Genomic DNA, 20,860 nt, shown 5'->3' with positions numbered 1-20,860 from the left:
CGGAGCCTCTGGGGGCCACGCCCCTCTGTCTTCGCAAGGAAGGAACGCGGCGGGAGCGTTTCTGGCGCCGATTAGCCTTGCGCGGAGGGGCGGGGCGGGACCCGGAAGGGAGGGTTGCCAGGGCAACCGGTCGGCGGCTTCCGGCGCAGGCGGCCGTGGCCCGCGCGCTGGTGTCGCCGCCCGTTGCCATGGTGCCCAGCAAATGCCGGCCCTCGGTGGGCAGCCGGGCGGGGCCCGCGGTCTCGGTAAGGGGCGGCCCGGCGGCGGAGGGCAGGCGATTGGCGGGACACGCGGGGCTGCTGTGGTGGCTGCCCCCGCGGCCCCCTCCTCTCATCTCTCCTTCGCTCTTTGTTATGGAGCCGCCATGCCTCTCCCTTGCCTTTCTTTATGGGCTAGCTGGTCTGTTGGCGAGGCTCCCTTCGGCTCAGTAATAAAAAGCAATTTGTTATTCTTGCTGTTATTATTTTATCATCATCTCTTTCCCACAGTCTACCAGATGTTTGGGCTGGAATCATCATCATGAGATTATTTTATTATCATTATTTCTTTATATATTTTGGTCTATATTATTATTATTATTATTATTATACACTAGATGTTTGGGCTGGATGATGTTGGATGACAACAACGATAATTGTTATTATATCATCATCACCATCAGTTTTCTACAGTCCACCAGATGTTTGGGCTGGATCATTGTTATTATATCATCTCTGTTTTCCACCGTCCACCAGATGTTAGGGCTGGATTATTGTTATTGTTATCATATCATCTCTATTTTCCACAGTCTACCTGATGTTTGGGCTGCACTAATTGTTGTTATTGGACTATTATTATGAGTATTATTTTGGATTATTATTGTGATGGTGGTTGTGGTGGTGATCGTGGTGATCGTAAAGATAATAATATCTTTATTTTCCACAGCCCACTTGATATTTGGAACGGGTGATGATGATATCATTGTAATCTGTTTTCCACAGTCCACCAGATATTAAACTGCAATTGTTGTTGTAATTGTTATTATTTTGCAATTGATTTCTCTTGGTATTGTTTATTTGTTTAGCAGTCATATCTAAACTATTCAGTTACATTTGAACCTGGGTGTCCCTGTGTGTGCGCAGATTGTACGGCAAAATCTAAAAATAGAGGCAGGGTTTTAAGGTGTTGCTAATGGGAGCCGGTAAATAAAATCTTATCACTAAGACAAAATTGACTGCTTTGCTTAATAAATAAAATCTTGGCATTAAGATTGAATTGACTGTACTGCTGCTGCTTCTGCTAATTTCCGGCCCAAATCCACCAGGGTCAGTTCTGCACTTTCACTGTAAAGTACAGTTGGCAAACTGTGTCTAGAGAGGAATCCTGCCAGCAGATTAAATATGTCTGTTTAGCCAGAATAAGTGGCGAGTGGAATTGTTGAAGGCTGTGTAAGATTTTAGTAAGAAATGTGTAAGGTTTTAATAAGAAATGTGCAATTCAATCAGCAAAGGTTGCCCTTTGTTGATAGTAGGATGGGGTGGGTGGGGGGAGGAAGTATTTTCTTTATCACCTCCCAACTTTGACACCAGAAATCAAAATAGCATCAGAAAATCAGCTTGTGCCTATAAATCTGTGCTCCACTGCATGAAACTGGCTCTTACTGGCTAAGGAGTGATAGAGGAATCTGAACTAGTTAAAAACGTGATTCAATACACACTTGGTGAAACTTGCTTTTGTGTAACATGCACAAAATGGGACTGCTCAGAACGAGAGGGTATTTAGTTGCTTCCTCCAAGGAACTCAGAGTGTCTTATGAGGCTCTTCTCTCTGTTTTACCACCACCACAACCCTGTGAGGCAGATTAGGCAGGGAGAGAGTGGACTGCTCCCATCTTGGTGGCAAGTTAGGATTTGAACTCACGTCCTAGTCTAACCACTACACCCCGCTGGTTTTCATATTTCACATGCTTAGTTCAAGGCCATAGTCCCACTTGATCAAAACCTTTGCTTTCTGAGTACAGGGGATATTTCTGGAGTTCCCTTGCATCTGTCCACAGTGGTGCAGTCTATGTCAGAGAATCCTGTTGCAGGCTTACACCCTTTCATGGGACATATGCCAATGAAGAAGCGGCGGGGGGTGGGGGTGGGATACCAATGCAGCGCATCTCTCTTGGTCTGATGGGTGCAGAATTGTAGATGCATCCATAATGGATCCAGTAGAGAGACCCCTGCTATCAGGGAGCCCATCAGAGGGAGAACAGGGATTCACCTGCAGCAGAGAATACCCTCCCAAAGACACATTCCTACTGAATGTCATTTATATTAGATGTTAAATCCTGAAAGCACCTTAGGATAAAAAATAGCAGAGGGATTAAAAAAAAAAACAGCAGTTTTTCAACTCTCTTCTGGATCAGCAAATGATATATTTAAATGTATTATAAGCATTACAATGAGATTTTCTTTTATTTACCACTAGGAATAAAGATTTAGCTGCAGGCACATGCTCTTAATTGCATGCAGTATTTTGTAGGGCTAAATCCTGCTCTGTATTCAGTTTTCCAAAAATGGGGTTATAATTTAGGTAAGATATCCCATCGATCAAGTTTTTCATTCCAGCAGGCCTCCTTAAGATCTTCTGTTTCTAAACGTTGTGTTCCCAAGTGGTGTTCATTGTTCTCTTTTCAATTTCCAGGGTAGCAATTTTGGTCTTCATCTGGTTCTCCAGTCGACGTCGGTGGCAGACAGAGCTAAGCCTGTGAGTTTTCGATGTTTGTATTTGTGAACCCACAAGTATTAAGCCATTCTGTCGTGCGAATATTTCTTCTGTGTGGGTGGCACTGATAATTTCTTATGTTACTTTACACAGTGTTTTCTGCAAAATTCACTTTTTTTCTTTTAACCATTAAGCTTATCACCATAAGAGTTTGCATGTAATCGTAGATGTCTTTTGTAGCTGCTAAGCGCATCCATTCATTTGATCAAATAAATAAAGCTAATCTTAAACAGATAACAAGTAAAAAGCATATAATCCTGTTTAGCATATAATGTGCTTTGGATGGGGCTTTGAAAATCAGCTGGAGCATTTTGACCTTCCCTTTTCTGTTCGAGTTAATGAATAGAAACAGGCCTATGAATCCTTAAGCAGCTTAGAACGTCTTCGTATGGAAACAGTACTGCTACCATCTGCTGGTTTCTCCGTTAGCAAGGAACAGCGTGCCATTTACGGTTATGCTGATTTATAAGCTCTTGCAGATGATGGTAGAACTCCCCTGCTACACATCCTAGTAGCTTATTTATTTGCTTTTTAAAAAGCTACTAATATATTAGTAAGGAGCCCCGTGGCGCAGTGTGGTAAGCTGCAGTACTGCAGTCCAAGCTGTACTCACGACCTGAGTTCGATCCTGGCAGAAGCCGGGTTCAGGTAGCCGGCTCAAGGTTGACTCAGCCTTCCATCTTTCCGAGGTCGGTAAAATGAGTACCCAGTTTCCTGGGGGTAAAGTGTAGATGACTGGGGGAGGCAATGGCAAACCACCCCGTAACAAAAGTCTGCAAAGAAAACTTCATGATGCGACGTCCCCACATGGGTCAAGGCCACATCCCTGCCTGTGGCATGTCTGGTTGGAGCCCTGGAGTGAACATAGTCCAGGGAGCTCAGCAGATGTGGTTTCTAATCTTCTCCTGCAAGCAAGTTTCCTTGGGGGAAGGAGCTGCGGCTCAGTGATAGAGCATCTGCTTAGCATGCAGAAGGCCCTAGGTTCAATTCTTGGCATCTCCAGTTTTTAAAAAAGGAATTGGCTAGTAGGTGGAATGAAAGACATCTGTCTGCCAAAGACCCTGGAGAGCTGCTGCTGACCGTAGCAGACCGTAGTAGACATGGCTGCCCTTGCTAGACCAAAGGGTCTGACTTGGTCCAAGGCAGCTATATGTCTGTGTGTTGCATTAGGAATTGTGGATACTCCTGTTGAAACCCAGTGTCCTTGTCCTGTTGTACTCCCCCGCCCTGCTATAGCTAAACAAGGTGAGCATTTTAATGTGTACAGTACCAGGAATGCACCCCCCCCACCTCCAGTTCCCCTCTGTATGTTCTGCACTGAACAAAATATTCTAGTGATATAAAGATTACATGGCAACATAGGAGGGAAATTTGAAAAAGCAGCAGGTAGCTGTTCCAAATCAGTCACTGGCTGCTTCTTGTGTTATAGTGTGGATAGCTGCCTTTACGCCTATATTTACAGTGCAATCCTAAGAAATCAGTGGGCTTAGACTGGAGTAACTCTGCTTAAGATTGCACTGCTAGCGTCCAAATACCTCTCCTTAAAATGCTTTGCTTGATTATTTTCATATGCAACGACTTCACATGCTGCTAAGCTTGTTTCCCAGGGAGCAACTAGGTGGCAGAATTGGGTCATTCTTCATATCCCGTTCTCTTGCTTTGAAGTTTATTTCTAGGCGACAGGGGTGTATGGTAGGAGTATGGTAGAGTGCCAGTCCAGGATCTGGGAGACCCAGGTTCAAATCCTCATTCTTCCATGGAAGCTTGCTGGGTGACCTTGGGCCAGTCACACGCTTCCAGCCTAGCCTACCTTGCAGGGTTGTTGTGAGGCTAAACTGGAGGAGAGGGGAATGATGTGAGCTGCTTTGGGTCCCCATTGGGGAGAAATGTGGGGTAGATATGAAGTAACTAAATAATAAAATTTATATTGCATGTGGATAAAGCTCACTGCAACCTTAAGTTAAATCCATAAAATAGAAAGGTTAATGATAGATCAACAATAAAAACAGATTAGTTGAACATTAATAAAGAGGGAAAAAAGATACTCTGGCCAATTAGTCAGCAATTAGTCTGACACCAATTAGTCAGCAACAAAATAGGCTGTGTGTTTTGTGGTATAGTGGCCACACTGCTTTGTCCTCTTTTTCTCTCGCAGTTCGAGTTCCGGATTCAAAAAGAGCAGCCATATCTTCACAGCAAGTTCTTGCAGCACGATCTTGAAAAAAATCATTCTGGAAAACTAGGTAATTTGGGAAAGGGAGACTGCCTTTTTGATTGTTTATCCATGCTAACTCTAAAAAGAACAGGTCTGCTAGTGGGAGGAATGAAGGCGTATCGTGAGATGGACAATATGCAATGTGGTCCTAAGCAGGGTTACCCCGTTCTCAGCCCATTTGACTTCAGTGGACAAAAAAGGGTTTAATTCCGCTTAGGATTACAACTGATAGTTATCTTCAGAGGGGAACTTCTTCTAGATTTAGGGAGACTCTTGGTTGGGCTGTGAGTAGACCGGTGTTTAGGGTTTCCTGGAGCAGGCAAGCGAAAGAGCGACTGATGCATCGGGATCGTCAGACACCCATAGAGATGAATTGGGGATACTTGATTCCTAAGCATTTGTTCAGGGTGCTTAAAGTCTTGTATGTCTTTAACACTTTTAAAAACGTCTTGTGAGCAATGCTGCTGTTTCCAGAGTAGTCAAGTCTTGCGTAAAGCGTGGATACGAGTCTTTATTCTTTTCCATGTGTGAGAAGGGCTGCAGCCGAGCCTCTGCTTTGAGGCGGGGGTTATTCTGGACCTTGGAGGCTCCGTGTCAGTTTACGGATAAGTGATCTCTAAATCTGACTCCCTGTGCTATTGGGTACTGTCTGTTGATGTAGGTATGCACCTACTAGGGAGTTTTCATGTTGCAAAATGTGCCATGAAAATCAGTTATGCATTGTTTCAGACAGATTTCATCTCTGTGCTTGGCTTTATGCTTCTTTAAATTTTTTCTGCTGCCGTTCCATATTGTATCTATTTCCCTGAATGTCCTAACTTGCTCATTATTGTACTTTGCTCAGTGAATATTCTAGCTCAGGGGGTCCCCAACATAGTGCCCACAGGCACAGCTGTGCCCGCCAATATCTTTCCTTGTGCCTGCCAGGTGTTTTTAGAAAGTGGGTGGGGCCGGGTTGGGTTTTTGCCCAGTGGGGCTTCTGATTGGCCATCAGAGATTCGTTTGGCTGTGCAGATTTTTAAAAACTTTGCTTCGGCAGAAGGTGCTTCCACAGTGCAAGACTAAGCTGCAGCAACATTTCGCGGCTGGCTCTGTCTCTTGCAGCAGCCATTTTGTGGCAGCCATTTTGTTGCTGCCACCACCACACTGTGTCAGAATTCCAAATGTGCCCTCAGGCTCAAAAAGTTTGGGGACCCCTGTCCTAGTGGTAGATTATATTGAATTTTCGCAGGGCTTTTTTTTCTGGGAAAAGAGGTGGTGGAACTCAGTGATGGAACTCAGAACTGCACAATGATGTCACTTTAGGTCAGCTGGAACAAAGGGGGAGTTTTTTAAAGTTTAAATCACCCTTGGCGAAAATGGTCACATGGCTGGTGGCCCCGCCCCCTGATCTCCAGACAGAGGGGAGGTTAGATTGGAGGGCAATCTAAACTCCCCTCTGTCTGGAGATCGGGGGGGGGGGGCACCGCCCATGTGACCATTTTCAAGAGGTGCCAGAACTCGGTTCCACTGCGTTCCTGCTGAAAAAAAGCCTGAAAAATGTAATCTGCCTTGGATCTCAGTGAGAAAGGTGGATTATAAATAAATACATTAATTTTCTCTTGATCATTAGTAGGTACATTTGCTGTTATTTATCATTTTGTCTTTTTCATTCTTTTGTTGTTTCTTCTCTTTCAAAATGTAGATTGTAAATTAAGATCTTAAGAGTCCAGTTCCCGTTTGTTTGGCTCATGTTACTTTATAAAGGTCCGTGAATGTTGAACACACTAATAATAGTAATATTAATAGTAGTAATAGTTGATTTAGTTTTTTCACAATATTCTTTTGCATAAGAGCCTGTTTAGCCAGTAGATGAAATTCTAGGAAGTATAATAGTTTGCAGTGAGTGAATGGCTTATTTACAGAGAGAGCTGTCAGCTTAATTTACCTTGTATTAATAATCCTTATTTTTTCTCCCTCTTCTGCAGATGGAAAATTAAGTCCTTTATCACGTGCTAGAAAGGTCTACGTTCCTGTGACAACCAACTTGGGAGATATTCCTGGCCTGGATTTGAAACATGGCTCGGGCTCTGTGTCCGCTTTTGGCGAGGCGACATATCCTACCCATTCAAAATATAGAATTCAGCATGGCGGTCACAGCGCTGGCTCCACCGTTTCAGGTATCTGACACGAAACACTTTGAGCGAGAGCTCTCGACAGAATGTTTGCTTTCAAACTTCACATCGAACAGTGAAACTAAAAGATGCCGATCCCCCGTTCCTGCAAGAAGAGCAAATTTTTACCTGCTTCTGGAATCACAAAATTGTTTTGTCCGATTTTGATCAAATACCAGAAGGCAAATAATGCTCTGGCCAGCATGGGAATGTTTCTGCCTGGTTCAGCGTCCTCCATTGTTTCTTTCTCGACCTTCTTTGTGGAGTACGATTATGTGTTCTGGTAAACAAAATTTATCCATCTCCTATTGAGCTGTCTGGCCAAGCCAAAGGGAGATAGGCAACAAAAGCCAGTTCCATCTACCTGTCCCATTTTGATCCTGCCCTTCTTCCCAGTTGCTCAGAGTTGCATATGTCATTCTCTAGTCATCCCTTTTATCCTTCCAGCAGATTAGATTTATCCTTCCAACAGGTGGATTAGGCTGAGGGAGTTATCTGTGGCATAATGCCATTTGGTGGATTTCCTGGGGATTTGAACTCAAGACTCCCCAGTGCTACTTCAGCTGATGAACCACTACAGTGGGCTGGCTTAATTCTCTCCTCTCCCCTCCCCCTAGCAAGGGGTTTGATCTTTTCCACTGTATTAATGAGTTCTTTTCCTTGGGTGATCACAACCAGTTCAGAGCCTATTGCCATCTGTGTTGGTGAGATCAGTGCTTTTCCAAGGTACATATTGCCTTGATCATCATTGGCAATACTTACCAGTAGTAGTAGTAGTAGTAGTAGTAATACCGTTCGATTTATATACTGCCCTTCAGAACGACTTAACACCCACTCAGACGGTTTACAAAGTATGTCATTATTGTCACCACAACAACAAACACCCTGTGAGGTGGGTTGGGCTGAAAGAGCTCCGAGAAGCTGTGACTGCCCCAAGGTCACCCAGCTGGCTTCAAGTGCAGGAGTGGGGAATCAAACCCGGTTCTCCAGATTAGAGTCCCACGCTCTTAACCACTACACCAAACTGGCTGTCAGAGTTAGGGTTCCGAGAAGCACCCTCTGTGGAGTAACTCGAGGATGAGTCAAGTCATGGTAGAACCAGTTAGGTTTATGCACTGTCAGATGCCAAAATTCTTGTATGCGTGAAATACTTTGCTGTTAATCTTGAAACATTTTTCCCATTAGATAATATAAATTATGGGAACACTGCCTTTCCCTTGGTGCACCGTACTGTAGAAGAGAAAATACGGCACTCTGATAGGCTGACCCTTGAAAGGTGAGGCTAGAATGTGTCCGTTGTGTTTTTTTCCCCGTCTTTCCAGGAAGATCTTAGTCTGTATTCCAAATTTGGAATCTTTAATGAAGGATTTGCCAATCGGAGTAGTATAACTGGACTGGAAGAATTCTGTGTGTCATGTGATTCATCTTTATTTTTTCTGTTTTTTTAAACCTTCTGTTTTTAAATTATTTAAACTTTAGAGGTACACACAAAAATGAATACAACGCTAGGCTTGAAGCACATTTCCAACTTTTTACACAGTGTAATAAAATAGTAGTGGTACTAGTTCAGATGACTGAAAAGGAAGCTAAGGTAGCAAAAGAAATAACTCCACACTCTCTCTTTTGGGCTGCACAGAGTTGTTTTTTGACCAGAAAAAGCAACCTGTGGGGAAAGGGTTAAGCAGTGCCCCACCCCCATTCTTTTTCAGTTTTCAGTCCTCAAATTAAAAAACAGAATTCTCAGATTCCCAGGCGCCTGCTTGCCCAGGCTCTTACAAAAAGCCAGTGCTGTTCTGTCTGAAATCTGAAGCTAGCTTCCAAAAATGTGAGGTCATCTTTCAGAAACATGAAAACATACCCTTCTGTTGTGGTGGCACCAAAATGAGTAATGATCTAGGTTGGAGTTGGTTTTACGCCCCTTGAAGAGTTTATAAATGCCAAGACAAAAACGCATCTAGCCGTGGGTAGTTCGGCTTTTGCTTGGCAGTAGTATCTCTTAGAGTGTCTGCCTTTATGGTAGCCACTTGTTACTCCAGGGATGGAGAGCGTCCCTTGTTTGGCCATAATGCCATTGTGGGTTACATAACATAAGAACATAAGGGTTGCTGTGCTGGATGAGGCACAGTGGCTAGTCAGATATATTAACAGGAAGCCCAGATACAAGGTACACAAGCAAGGTATGCAAGTAGATGTTTACACTGAAGGATGCTGAATATCATGTGAACTTCATGCCGCATAATTTTGTGGTATCTTGCAAAAAGGAAACCTGCTTATGCCACTGAGGGTAAAGCTGTGCATTCTCTGTCTTTGCAGGAATTGTCTCTCTTTGCCTGTGCCACGTACATGTTTCACTTTATCATTTTCATTTTAGGCAGAAATTGACAGTTTGTCCAATTATTGAAGGAGAAGAACATCTTCGTTTGCTGAACTTCCAGCATAACTATATAACTCGGATCCAGAATATTTCAAATTTGCACCATCTTGTATTCTTAGATTTGTATGATAATCAGATAAAAGAAATAAGTGGCCTTTCTACGCTGAAGTCCCTCCGTGTCCTCCTTTTAGGAAACAACAGGTAAAACTGGGGGAGAGGCAAGGAAAAAAGCTGATGTACTTCTAAGATTTATAGTGCCATCCTAAGCAGAGATACACCCTTGTAAGCCCATTGGCCTTAGAACTCTGCTTTGGGTTTACACTTTTAAGAAAATAGTGCAAGGGAGAAGGGTTAAATATCACTATTGATCCTATCCCAGGTTCCTGTGTTGTACAAGGCCTGGATCCAGCCATCTTGATCAGATTCTGTCTTTGTTACACTCAGGGCTTTTTTTCAGCCAGAATGCGGTGGAACGGAGTTCCGGCACCTCTTAAAAATGGTCACATGGCCAGTGGCTCCGCCCCCTGATCTCCAGACAGAGGGGAGTTGAGATCGCCCTCCGCGGCCAAAATGTGACCATTTTTGCTGAGGGCAATTTAAACTTTAAAAAACTCCCCCCCTTGTTCCAGCTGACCCAAAGTGATGTCATTGTGTAGTCCTGGAAGCATGCGTGCACTTTGCACGTGTGCACATGGTACCAGGGGCACCACCTCCGACCAGGAGTTACCCCCTGTGCTGGCAACCCACTGAGTTCTACCACCTCTTTTCCCAGAAAAAAGCCCTGGTTACACTTAATAAAAACTGATAATAGGTTAAAGTTTGGGGTAGTGGAGAGAGGCTGGAAAAGGGTTTTTCCCCCCTTAAATGAAAACACATCATTGAAACTTCACTGTTTCAGAATACAGAAGATATCCAACCTGGAGACCCTTGTAAACCTTGATGTTTTGGATCTACACGGCAATCAGGTTTAGTACAAAAAGAACTTTTTCCATCTTTGCCTTGTAGCGCCTGTTCGGTTTTCATGTGCTGCCCCTCCTATACCGCTGTTCTGCATCCTCTCTGCATTTCTTTAGGATTTGTTACAGATCTGGGATAAATCCTGGAGCAGACATTTTTGCCCTGATAAGTCTACTGTTGTTGCAGTAACGTATGAAGTATAGATCAATCTCCACAGCAAATCGGGCCTTGCAGTTACAGGCTGCATTCAGTCGCCAACAGAGTTTGATTTTCCGTAGCTGATGCTTTAGGAAATTAGATAATGACAAGCTTAATTTTTTTCCCCTGTTGGAAAAGATCCTGGGCTCAGGAGAAGGATTTGCAGTGCCCATTCTAAGCAGAAGAATAGCAGAGGCTAACGCTGTTGACTTCGTTGGGTTTGTAACTCTGTTGGTCTCCAGAACCTAACATAAGAAGAGCCCTGTTGGGTTAGATCCCTGGTCCATCTAGTCCAGCATCCTGTTTCGTCCGTCCCACGGGATGACCGTCAAACAGGGCAGAAAGGCCAAGGACGCTGCCGCCCAGCACTGATACTCAGAGAGTCGCTAGCTTTCTCTATGAAGGCTCCTTTCAGTCACTGTTGATGGAACTTAGAAAACCCTTCTAAGTGTTTCTTATGAAATGAAACCAATTAGGTGCTCCCTCGTATAAGGTGTCTTGGTTTTCCAGCGAAATGTCGTTATAATTACATGGTTGGCTGCAGAGAAGACGTCACTAGACTAGCCCAGTACGTCGTAAGAACAGGTTTTTATTATTTTCCGATGGAAAGGGGAGGGGGCTTGCTTTTGCAGTGTCACTCCAAAGAAGTTATGCAATACAGCAGCCACGTATAATCCCCTCCAGAAATGACACGGGGAAGAAAGCAGTTATTTCCGTATCCAGCCTGTTCGACGAGTCAGATTCGGAGGACAGTGGTTATAGAGCAAAGGAGTAGGTGGAAGCCGAATCTAGAGCCGTTGATGTGGCTGCTGAACTATAAAAAAGAGGAACCAAAGGAGAATAAAACCTTCATTAATTGGAGTTGGGCTGTGCTCTGCTGAGTTGCTGTCTGTCCTTTCAGTAAGCTGCATGGCACTGTGATTATTTATTTATTGGCTTCTTTTATGTACGCTGTCTTATCCTCCAGTGGGGACCCCAAATGGCCTGCATTCTTCTTCTCGATTTTATTCTCCCAACAACCCTGTGAGGTAGGTTAGGCCGAGAGTCTGGGTCACCCACACAGCAGCCTTCCATGGTAGAGTGGGAATTTGAACTTGGGGATACTAGGCCAGCATTCTGACCACGGCCTGTCAAAATGTCAGTGTCAAAGTTAGGAATTGTATGAGAGCAAGGGAAGGCAGACATAGGTGGGAATTGGTTTCATTCAGAAATCGGTGGTTAATTATTGATAAATGGCTCTCCTTTTTTGGCCACCTGAGACTCACATGTTTATGGGGCATGACTGCAGTTTTCTCAGACAACTGTAACTTTGTTTGTATGCTATATTTTTAACTCTCCTGCTTTTTAAAACATAACACCACACATGTATATAAAATAAAGAAAACGGTGAGAGGGAATAAAGGCATGCCTTCCGTGCTGCCAGAAAAAGTTATAAATAACATCTTCATAAATTCTTCATGCAGCCCAGATTTCTGCTGTGCAGATGGACGTGGTTGCTCTTTGAGCCACCTGTGCTGCTTTGCTCTTGCGGCGCAGTCCTGAGTGGAGCATGCACCCTTCTAAGCCCATTGACTCCAGTGGACTTTAAAAGGTCTAACTCTGCCTAGGATTGTGCTGTTGGTTCGGAGCTTCTGTTCCTGTTTTGCCATCTGTTGCTGCTGCTAGCGGCTTTGTGCCGCCCAGCTCTGCAGGCTGGTTTGCCAGATTTCTTATCTTAATGATTAATTATTATCCATGGGAAGCCAGTACAATCTCTCCATTGGTGGCTGCATATTTTCCTTTGCACTTCTGAAATTAATGTAAGCGTTTGACTGCTTAACTTCTGTTGCATCCCTGTGTACGATGGGACGTTATATGACAACTTTCTGGTCTGAGAGTTCCATTCTTTGCGAAAATGAGAGGGGAGGGCTTCCGATTTCCAATGTTGAGGCACTCTTTACATTTTTTTTTTTTTTTACAGATCGATCGCATAGAAAATCTCAATCATTTAAGTGACCTCAGAGTGTTAAACCTTGCCCGAAATTGCTTAACGTACGTGGATAACATTAATGGCTTGGAATCGCTGGCAGAACTTAATCTTCGATATAACCAGATCACATCTGTTGTAAGTGATTGGATTAAACCTGTTTACTTTGGCTCTCTGAAAATTCTGCGAATTTATGAATTGAACCTTCTTGCTGGGGGAGCTTCAAAAGAATCTTTTGGTTTGTCCTCGCACTCTGCCGTGATACTGCGGTGTTTCAGGAATTTTTGACAATTTGGATCCTAGCCCTTTCTTCCGTTTCTGAAATGTGGTCCTCTGGTGTGGAAGGAGTAAACTAGGCTGGTGGCCGGCATTTCTGAGAGCTTTAGGGCCAGAGCAAAGGGCAGAAATAACATTACATGATACGTAATGTCATATCTGGTCGAAAACCCAGAGGTCACATGAGCATGTTGTGCAACTTTCTCACTGTCCTGTTTTCAGGGATGGGTTGTGGGGCGAGAGAATGCTACATGCCCAAGAGGTACTCGGGCAGTAAAAAATTATATATTTAATATTAACAGTTTCACCTTATGTTATTCCACGTGTGCTTCTGATCGGGTGGAAAGCAGAGAGCACGTAATCTTGTGGCTGTTTGGACTGATAATAATTGTGAAGTTGGCTGTCCATGAGGCGCACTGCTCTGGAGTTTCGGCAGACATTTGGGAAACTTTGGAATAAGGAAGAAATCCTCCTGGCAGGGTGAATCATTCCCCTTGCCCCCATGCGGGACAGGGAGAATTCTGTCTTCCAGAAAAACAGTCATCTAGCTTTGAGCTGTGCAGGGGAGGAACACCATGCTTTGGCCCAGAACATGTGGCTCGTATGTTGTCCATTCTGCTCCCAAGAGACCCTGGTGGACCTTAGTGTGTTTAAGTCCATTAATTGCAAACTGGAGTGTTTTTGTAGGGAGGAAGTTTACTCAACACCCCACCCTCCACCTGATTAGTTTGTGTGTAGACTATTGACGGGGGGGGGGGGGAGTTGACTCTAGACGGAGCTTGTGTGCTTTGTGACAGATTACAGTTCTCTCTGTTCCTGAAGCTGTACATTTTTAAAGCTTAAGCGCATGCTACAGACCGGTGATCATTTTGAAAGATTTTTTTTTTTGGAAGCACACCCATGAGCTGCCTTTTATGGTGGGGCTTAAGTTCCGCCCATTAAGCCGACTTGAGGAAACGGAGAAACCTCTGATGATGCAGAAAGCGCCCTCCTGCCGGCTGGGCGATTACACGCATGAGTCGGCACTTTGACGCTTTTAGAGAGCCGCCCTGTGACGGAAATCCAGGTTTTATATTGCAGACCATTCGGATTGCGGCACGCTTTCTCTTTGCCCCCCCCAACCTTTCCCCTGCAGCTGAAATGCTGAGGCAGCACCTCAGCTGCTGTTAAGAGGAGGGTGCTGGAAAAAAGGGCCAGCACCGGCCACCTGCTCTCTCTTTCTCTCCCCCCCCCTTTTCTGTTGCAAGCTGTGCAGTTGCGTTTTCCGGGGAGACCTCTGGGCTGAAACACTCCCTTGTTAACCTGTGCTGGGAGAGGGGTGGGAGCCGCATGCTCGGCAGCGGTCGATGCGGCAGCAAGGTTACAGTAAATAGCAGGAGGCATGTTCCGTCCTCAGGAAGCAGCGAAAGCTTTGAAGAGGGTTCTCTGTCGGATGCTGAAATGAGATAATTCTCTCTCCCCTTCTCTCTCCTTCTAGAAAGATGTGAATACTTTGCCCTGCCTCCAACGTTTGTTTCTCAGCTTTAACAATATATCTTGGTAAGGAGCAACTGAGGCTGGGTGGGTGGCTGGGTGGGGAGGCCCGCTTGCTTTTAGTACCTTCAGTACTGTTTTCTTTGGAAATTGGTTGAAACGCTTAAATATTTTCCAGATGAGGGTTTTTTTTTTTTTGGCTAGCAGTGTTGGATTAAGATATGTCCTGTATATTGGATGAGGGAAACAGTGATAAACCATTCTTTTTTTTTAAATCCAAGTCCTTTCCCTTTTAAATGCAGAGTGGATTTTTTTTAGTAGAACATTTCTTCTCTTGAAAATATGACTATTTTGAAGCTGAAAGCGCAGTCTCTGTAGATGCAATGGTGTTTGAATCAGTTTGCAAACCAACGTAATTCATTACCAAGAGTTCCCTAATGGGGTTTAGTTCATGTAATCCTTTGTGCTTGTGGCAGAGTATCAAAGATCAGACAGTCAAACTGAAATCTGTTGGCTTGAAGTTACTGGGTTATGTTAGTGCAGATCTCTGAGCATGAGTTAGAGTTACCAAAGACTGCAGTCTGTTCTGTGCTGCTTTTGAACCAGGCCACGAAATCGGGGGATAAACTTACCCTTTTGAGCAAGAACTGAAAAGGAAACACGCACACAGACAGCACACACACACACATTCTATTATTCATTATTTTCTTTATTATATTGCATTTTTGATTAAGAGGCTCTCTTGAAAAGATAACGCATGAGTTGTGTTCTGAGACCGAACGTGCTCCTTAGTCATTCCCAAATTTTGCCATAGTTTCGAGCATATATTTAACATGCTTGCACTGTGGGAACTAAGCGCTGCAGCAAGGGCTCCTTGCTGCAGATGATGTTGGGATCATGTGAGCCGCGTGTACGGCAGGGAAGGGTCTTATTGATCTCAGCAGAACTTAACGGGCTGTAGCTGCTGTTGCCGTGTCACTATTGACCTTTGCACATGCAAACCCTCACACACACATGCATAGCTGCCTTTTACTGACTCGGACCATCAGTCTGACAAGGTCAGATGCCGGGGATTGAACCTGGGACCTTACGCAGGCCGAGCAGATGCTCTGCCGCTGAGCCACGCCCCCTCCCCGGACAGACCCTGGATGCTGCGTCAAAGGAATGGGGAAGCAGTTTAATTAGAATCGAGGAGATGGCAGGAGATGCTGCAAAGGCAACTGTGACTCAAATGTCACCTGCAGACTGCACTTCAGACTGTGGCAGGATACGTCCCACTTGCTGAATGTTGCGGTGCGCATAATGCTAGGTAATTAATTGTTGTCTGTACACGTTCTTGAAATAAATGCAGATGTCTGCAATGTTAACAGTCTGCCTCTAGCTGCCTTTGGTAGTTTTAGATTTTTTTATTTTTTGGTTTGGTCTTAATGATGCTGAAATCCCAGCCTTCTGAAAATGTCCTTTTTTACATGCGTGTGTGGTTCCCTGGCTGTTGGAGGGCTGATGCAGAGGCTTCCTGCTCTGCCTTTAGGATGTAAAGCCTGCGCTCTGTTGAGGATTACTTTGTGCTTCGTTGTAACAGACATCATTGGGTGGGGCGCATTTTCTTTCCCACTTTTACTGGATGTTGGTGGAGGCATCATGCACTGTTTGCCCTCCGTTCCTTTTGTCCCAAGCTCGCTGATCCCCAAAAGGGAAGCGGTCCTCCAGGGACTCTGAACCTGGGCTGGTTGGAGCAAATCATATTAAACATCTTGACACAGCAGGGATTAGTCATTGACAAGATAAAACATTTTCTGTATAGCAAAGAGTCCAGTAGCACCTTTAAGACTAACCCACTTTATTGTAGCATAAGCTTTTGAGAGCCACAGCTCTCTTCGTCAGATGGTTCTCGAAAGCTTATGCTACAATAAAGTGGGTTAGTCTTAAAGGTGCTACTGGACTCTTTGCTATTTTGCCACTGCAGACTAACACAGCTAACTCTTCTGGATCTATGAACATTTTCTATATGGCCGATGTTGGCTCTGCTGAAGCACAAAATCTAAATATGGTTATGCCTTTTGGAAAAGATTGGGAAAATGATCCGAAAACTTTCTTGCTATTTTTGAAAAAGGTATTTTTGTTTGGCTTCCTTTAGTGGTGGAAGTTAAGAATCCCCCGGGGAGATCGCGCTCTCAGCGGAGGATGCTACAAGCATTTAATTCTGATATATTCAATCCTAACTTTGAAGGTCAAAAGTATTAGCTTATTAATGATTAATATTTTATATCTCAGTAAAATTTAATCAAACATAATAGAGGATCAGAAAGAATTTCTAGTTTCCTCGCTGTGGGGGAGTTTCAGGCTGATTCCTTCTGGAGAGCTAAATTTTGAACTTCATCTGTTTCTATATTTATAAATTGGGATCAGACTTAATGAAGATTCCATAAAACTAAGTGTGTGCTTCTTACTTAGTCATCACTGACTTAAATACTTTATTTTTGTTCTCCTGGCTACGTGCCTATAAGGAGAAACCATGTTTACCCAGCATTAAAATTGCAATTTTTAGGTGCTGAAAAATAATCATGATTTTTTCCCCACATTGCCAGTTAGAATACCTGTTGCAGTGAAGACTAGATAATGCCTGTGATGTCCCTGATACCTGATATACCCCCTTCTTGCTCATGTTGTGCTGTACTCTCTTTTTAAATAATAAAATGTGGATTTCTTTTACTTTTCAAAATATTTTGGTGTGTTTATGGAAGCTGAATGCACCCTGCCCCCCTCCGCAAGCATGAGAACATATAAAGCTTCCTTAACCCCCTGGCATCTTAAAACTGTCTTGTTATTGTTATTCTCAACATCCGATTAATATCTGGAAGGGTCTGCTTGCATGAGACTCCCATCCTGGGCACTGACGAGTCCCTCACCTTCTTTTAGAACATTTGCAGACCTCGGTTTAAAATTAATTTTTGGGAATACTGTTTGCACAGCATTCCCAGAGGTTGTTGTGCGTTTCTCCTTGAGCATGAAGAGAAGGCCTGACAGTTTTGCTCTTTTTTGCATTTGATGGCAAGCAGAATGGACAGAGCACTGAAGCAAGGCAACTCGAGAGGGCTGTCAGGGCAGATTGCATTTGCAGTGTGCATTGAGCGTGGCAGAAATAAATCCCAGTAGAGCACCTTGGCAGGGGTCCTGTTCCCAAGAGCTTGGTCTCCTTCATGTTGAGCCAGACATAACTAATGGAAGACATCTAAACAAAGGGCAGGGCCCCCTTCCTGATCAAATGTGCCAGTCAAAGCACTGAACATCCCAGGAGCTGTCCAGCAGCATTGGTGAACGTGGAAAGGATCTCTGGCCTGGAGGGTTGAGTGCGAAGCAGCAGCGGAGCTGTCCAGGTGGTTGCAAGAGCTGAACATAGGAGGTTATCCTTTGGAACATCAGACTGGCAACTTCCAGGCACCAACCAGTTACTTTTATAGTTCAGCTCTTTGTGTCTGTCAGTTTCTTTTCAAAACCCAGTTTACTTTGACATCCCATCACGCAGGTCCTCATCTACCCCCACCCCATGCTGCATTGAGTTGAACTGTGCAGGGGTCTAACTGCAAATTCATGATTTTTAAAGAGGAAAAATAATAGAAAAATTAAGTATGCGATTCCAGGAGAAGGAGTTATGTACAGGAAGCATACAAAGTTTTTTCTGTCTGTAACCAGCATAGTGAAGAGCAAATGTCAGTGAAGTGACGTGAGACCTGGCCTGGGCGCAACCTAATTCACCAGTCTTCAAACTTTTCTGCAGAGACCTAGTATGGTATAGTGGTTAGAGTGTCTGACTAGGGTCTGGGAAACTCAGGTTCGAATCCCCCCTCTACCATGTAGACATGCTGGGTGACTGTGGGCCCAGGCATTCTCTCTCAGCCCAACCACCTCACAGAGCAAGAGTCCAATACCACCTATAAGGCTAACAAGATTTGTGGTAGGGTGTGGGCTTTCATGAGTCACAGCACGCTTCTTCAGGGTGGTGGTTGTAAAGGTAAAGCGGAAAAGAAGGGAGGGATGTTGAATGCCTCTCTTCATGGGGGAGAAACGTGCAATGTGAATAAAAACAGCTTTGCAGCTAGTGAATATTGTAGAAGGAAATAGAAATATTTCATGAAATGTAAAGGAATTTTAATGTTACCAAGAAGGTGAAGAGCTCTTGGTCTCCTGTCATCGTTTGTATGTCTGTGGAAGAATCTCCCCAGAATATTTTTTTTGCACTGACCTAATTCTTTTCTAAGTGACAAAACCATTTTGTTCTTGCTGGGATTTAACAGAATTGTTTTTCTTGCTCCTCCTTGTGGGCTGCTGCTACCCACTTTTTTCTTTTAAACCAGTTTTCTCGTCTTGATATTTTTAGAGCAGTCGTTGGATTTCATTGCAGGTGCTTCTGTTCTTGTAAAGCCACCTTGGAAAAGGTTTGACACGACCGTTGACTGGCCCCATACTGTCAGTGATCACTTTTGGGAAAAAAACATTAACACTAACAAAAAAACAAAAACATTAAGATTGCCTAATATTTGAATCAAAAAGAGTCCAGTAGCACCTTTAAGACTAACCAATTTTATTGTAGCAGAAGCTTTCGAGAATCACAGTTCTCTTCGTCAGATTCTCGAAAGCTTATGCTACAATAAAATTGGTTAGTCTTAAAGGTGCTACTGGACTCTTTGATTTTGCTACCACAGACTAACGCGGCTAACTCCTCTGGACCTAATATTTGACCGTGTGTGTTTTCACACAAGAAGCCAAGAACGCCACTCCCTGTATTAGGTGACAGCTTCTCTTTTTATACTGTGTTCTGGAGCCGTTTGTTCAGAAAGGAAGAGGGCTGCCTGTCTCTCACCTCTTATGGGATGGAGCTGGTGGTGGGCTGAACTAGCTGCAGCTTGTCTACCTGGCATCTTCAGACATGAGCACGAGCCAGCCATCATGCAAAGGCTGCTAACTAGGACCACCTGGGTTAAATGCTAGTCTCGTCATTACAATTTCTTTTGACAGTTCATTTCACTGTGATCGGTTAACTAATTTGTTGTGTCTGTAAAACATGAAGCCTTTTTTTTTACTTAATTTTTCTTTTATCTTTTGGATAAAATCAGAGCTTTTAAAAAAACTTTAACCAGTATTTAACCTATCGATTTTCCAAGTGTGTTTTTGGATCAAGTGTCCGCAGGATAGAAGTACTTTAAAGGAACGAATACGGTCAGGATGCTTCTTTGTGGACAATAATACTGCACAGCAGTGAGGGGGGGCATTTCAGAGCAGCCCTATGCAGAGTTACTCCACTCTATGCCCATTGAAATCCATGAGCTTAGACTGGAGTAAATCAGCATAGGATTGCACTGTTTGCCAGTAAAGTAAGTGAACAAGAGGCCTGGAAGCTGGTGCCGAGGGGCCCGTGATCTCGTCTCTCCCCTTTTGTATTTCATGCAGCTTTGACGACATCCTGTGCCTTGCCGATTCCTCATCCCTTTCAGACGTCACCCTAGATGGCAACCCGATAGCGCAGGAGACATGGTACAAGCCCACCGTTCTCCACCATATGATGCAGTTGAAGCAGCTCGACATGAAGAAGATCACGGTAAGAAAAGCCTTCTAGGGGGCGTAGTGGCTGTGTGTCAAACTTAAGAAGCAAGGAGTTTTGTTCTGCCCTACTCAGGTCTTTATACTGTGGTCAAGATGCAGTTCTTTGTGTGGTTGTCAGGATTTATATCACGGTTATTAACTGGAGAAAAGAGCAAGAGTCCAGTGGCCCCTAGAATGAAATTTGTGGTAGGGGATGAGCTTTTGTGAGTCACAGCTCACTTCTTCAGATACCGGCTATTAATTGTGTCTGCAGATTTTCCGTATATAAAATTCTTAGCACCCTTATCTCATTTATCGTCCTTCCAATCCTGGGATGCAAGGCAAGAACTAAGCAGCTGAGCAGCCGGTTCTGTGGCTTTCAGACTGTCTTCAGTAGCAACTCCCAACCCGCCCCCCCATCTCTTTTGAAACTGGAGGGGGGGAGGAAGATTTTATTAAAGTGGTTTGCATTGTTGTAGAAACCTGTTGTTGTTCCCAGGTCAAAAATCTCACGAGGAATGCCCAAACTGTCTTGAATGTGTACATCCCTGCTGTAATCATTCGTACGCATTTTTGCTGAGGTCAAGAGAGAGTAATTTGCCACTCTGTAAGACTGGAGTGGAAAAAAGGTTGAAACTGATGGTCAAGAGATACGGAACTATTGGGGCACAGTAGCTCTCTGTCACCTGCATTGCTTGTCCTGCCACGGCTTCTAAATATCCTTGCTGGTGTCTAGGACTAGGGTGGTCTTTTCTAACTGCGTCGTAATCCTGATCTCTTTTGCTTAACCCCCTCCCCAAGGTAGGTCATTCCTAGTCTTACCCACTTTGTGGAATGGGGAATGGAGGAATGACGCTCCCTAAGCTGCCTGCTGAATTCAGGTCAGATTTCCAGCATCCAAAACAGAAACTTCTTAT

At 44.1% G+C, this 20,860-nt stretch overlaps 1 protein-coding gene across 3 annotated transcripts in view; it reads left to right on the top strand.

The window, feature by feature from the left end:
* Positions 1–163: 163 nt before the first annotated feature.
* Positions 164–20,860, top strand: part of LRRC49 (leucine rich repeat containing 49) — a 42,953-nt gene continuing 22,256 nt past the window's right edge. The window contains exons 1-10 of one of the 3 annotated variants that reach the window (XM_055002956.1): positions 164–245; positions 2,671–2,733; positions 4,907–4,994; positions 6,934–7,125; positions 8,305–8,395; positions 9,491–9,694; positions 10,392–10,458; positions 12,609–12,752; positions 14,368–14,429; positions 19,812–19,959. In XM_055002956.1, coding sequence (XP_054858931.1) covers positions 189–245; positions 2,671–2,733; positions 4,907–4,994; positions 6,934–7,125; positions 8,305–8,395; positions 9,491–9,694; positions 10,392–10,458; positions 12,609–12,752; positions 14,368–14,429; positions 19,812–19,959 — 1,116 coding nt within the window. In that variant the 5' untranslated portion in view covers positions 164–188. Of the gene's footprint in view, positions 246–2,670; positions 2,734–4,906; positions 4,995–6,933; positions 7,126–8,304; positions 8,396–9,490; positions 9,695–10,391; positions 10,459–12,425; positions 12,448–12,491; positions 12,517–12,608; positions 12,753–14,367; positions 14,430–19,811; positions 19,960–20,860 lie in introns of those variants that run through there. The other 2 variants (XM_055002958.1, XM_055002957.1) reach the window with 2 other exon arrangements.

This window comes from Eublepharis macularius, chromosome 18, assembly GCF_028583425.1.
Source record: "Eublepharis macularius isolate TG4126 chromosome 18, MPM_Emac_v1.0, whole genome shotgun sequence".
Lineage (NCBI taxonomy): Eukaryota > Metazoa > Chordata > Lepidosauria > Squamata > Eublepharidae > Eublepharis > Eublepharis macularius.
Note: the sequence above shows the minus strand (reverse complement) of the source record. Positions and strands in the feature narration are given on the sequence as shown.